This window comes from Medicago sativa, chromosome 3 (assembly GCF_051527215.1).
Source record: "Medicago sativa cultivar Bolivia chromosome 3, Bolivia_mono, whole genome shotgun sequence".
NCBI lineage: Eukaryota > Viridiplantae > Streptophyta > Magnoliopsida > Fabales > Fabaceae > Medicago > Medicago sativa.
In genome coordinates, this window is record NC_140751.1 from 21,237,477 (window position 1) to 21,239,663 (window position 2,187).

The window sequence follows — 2,187 nt, forward strand, 5'->3', positions numbered from 1 at the left end:
TAATCCCCAACGTTTGAATGACTTTAGGCCCATTTCATTGGTGGGATGTATAAAATTTTGGCGAAGGTTCTTGCTAATAGGCTCTGATTGGTCATTGACTCTGTCATTTCTGATTCAAAGTCGGCCTTTATTAAAGGCCGTCAGATTCTTGATGGGATTTTGGTGCAAATGAGGTGGTTGATGAAGCTCGCAAATGCAAAAAACATTTGTTACTTTTTAAGGTTGATTTTAAGAAAGCATATGATTCCATTGATTGTAACTACTTGGAGGAAGTGATGGTGAAAATGGGGTTTCCGACTATTTGGCGTAAGTGGATTAAAGAATGTATTGGGACGGCTACAACATCGGTTTTGGTGAATGGTCGCCAACAAATGAGTTCCCTTTGGGGAGGGGATTAAGGCAAGGGGATCCTCTTTCGCCTTTCTTGTTTCTTCTGGCTGCTGAGGGCTTTAATGTTTTGATGGATGCTTTATCTGTTAATAATCTTTTTACTGGTTATAAGATGGGCAACCATGATCCGGTGGTGGTATCGCACCTACAATTTGCTGACGACACCTTAATTTTAAGTGAAAATCGTGGGCTAATATCAGAGCAATGCGAGCCATTTTATTACTTTTTGAAGAGTTGTCTGGATTAAAGGTGAACTTTTCTATGAGTTTACTGGTTGGTGTGAATGTTAGCGGGTCTTGGTTGTCGGAAGCTGCTTTGGTTCTAAATTGTAAGGTTGGTGTTATTCCTTTTATGTACCTTAAGTTGCTTATTGGTGGGAATGCTAGCCTGTTGGCTTTTTGGGAGCCTCTTATTAATCGAATTAACTCTGGACTGTCGGGTTGGAGATCGAGATACTTGTCTTCGAGTGGTTGTCTAGTTTTGTTGAAGTTTGTCCTATCGTCTCTGCATGTTTATGCTCTTTATTTTTTCAAGGCTCCGTCAGGTATCATTTCCTCTATTGTATCTATTTTAAATAAAAAAATAATAATTGGGGGGGGGGGGGCAGTGCAGACCACAGGAAAAATATTTGGGTTGATTGACATTCTATTTGTCGGAGTCAGGAGGTTGGAGGTTTGGGGGCAAGGAGAATTAAATAATTTAATTTAGCTTTATTAGGGAAGTGGTGTTGGCGACTGTTGAAGGATAGGCATAGTTTGTGGTTTAGGGTGTTGTCGGCGAGGTACAGAGTTGTTGGTGGCCGATTGTGTGATGGAGAGGGGGGGGGGGGGGGGGGCGTTATGTCTCTACTTGGTGGAGGGACATATCTACACTGCGATTGGCTGGGTGGTTTCCTAGTCACGTTAGTCACTCTATGGGTGATGGTAAAAATACGCTTTTTTGGACGGACATTTGGGTGGGCGAAGTGTCGTTACGAGACAGGTATAACAGGTTGTATGAACTGTCTATGTTGAAGGGGGAGTCAGTGTTTGACATGAGTACTTTAGGGTGGGGGTTAGAAGGGAAGGCGTGGGATTGGAGGCGTAGATTGTTTGCATGGGAGGAGGAGGAGTTAAGGGAACTTAGGTTTTTACTTCAAAATGTTTCTTTGCAGGTGCTCAGGGAGGATAGATGGAATTGGATCTTGGAACCCAATAACATTTATTCAGTCTGTAGTGCACAATTTCTTGAATGTTCAGGCTCCTGTTGATCATGCGGTGTTTGTGTCTTCTCTTTGGCATAATGATGTTCCTTTGAAGGTGGTGTTGTTCGCGTGGCGCTTATTTTGTGATCACCTTCCTACCAAGGATAATCTTCATCGTCGTAATGTCCTAGACAATGATGCTTAATTTTGTGTTGGAGGCTGCGGGTTGATCAAAACATCAACTCATTTATTTTTACTATGTAATTTTTTTGGCTTTGTTTGGAACCACATTTTGCGGTGTCTTGGAGTTGTTGCGGTTTTGCCTCTTGAGGTAGCAGGTCGTTTTAATCAATTCGCTTTTTTAGGTGGCACTGCTTAGTCGAGGCGCATGATATTACAGGTGATATGGTTTGCAATAGTGTGGGTAATATGGAAAGAAAGAAATAACAGAATCTTCAATGCAAAAGAATGCTCAATTATGCAGGTAGTGAACAAGATTAAGTCGGTAACTTACAGGTGGTTGAGGGTGAAATTTACCTATCTTCCCTTCAATTATCATGGTTGGTGGCTTAATCCGTTCACCATTATAGGCATAGGCTAATTACTAGTGATCT

At 41.8% G+C, this 2,187-nt stretch overlaps 1 protein-coding gene across 1 annotated transcript; it reads left to right on the forward strand.

Moving 5' to 3' along the window:
- The first annotated feature begins 322 nt into the window (after positions 1-322).
- On the forward strand, positions 323-1,778 carry LOC146936336 (uncharacterized). The gene is made up of 4 exons (XM_085749196.1): positions 323-526; positions 640-951; positions 1,406-1,543; positions 1,629-1,778. Exons 1-4 carry the CDS (start codon positions 323-325, stop codon positions 1,776-1,778), a joined length of 804 nt encoding a protein of 267 aa, XP_085605322.1.
- Positions 1,779-2,187: the final 409 nt, after the last annotated feature.

Bases quoted from the DNA above. Each gene is read 5' to 3' on its own strand.
- LOC146936336 (XM_085749196.1), top strand. From the start codon at position 323: ATGTATTGGGACGGCTACAACATCGGTTTTGGTGAATGGTCGCCAACA. The intron at 527-639 runs GTATCGCACCTA...TCTGGATTAAAG, and splicing joins GCAACCATGATCCGGTGGTG to GTGAACTTTTCTATGAGTTT. The intron at 1,544-1,628 runs GTGCTCAGGGAG...TTGAATGTTCAG, and splicing joins TTCAAAATGTTTCTTTGCAG to GCTCCTGTTGATCATGCGGT.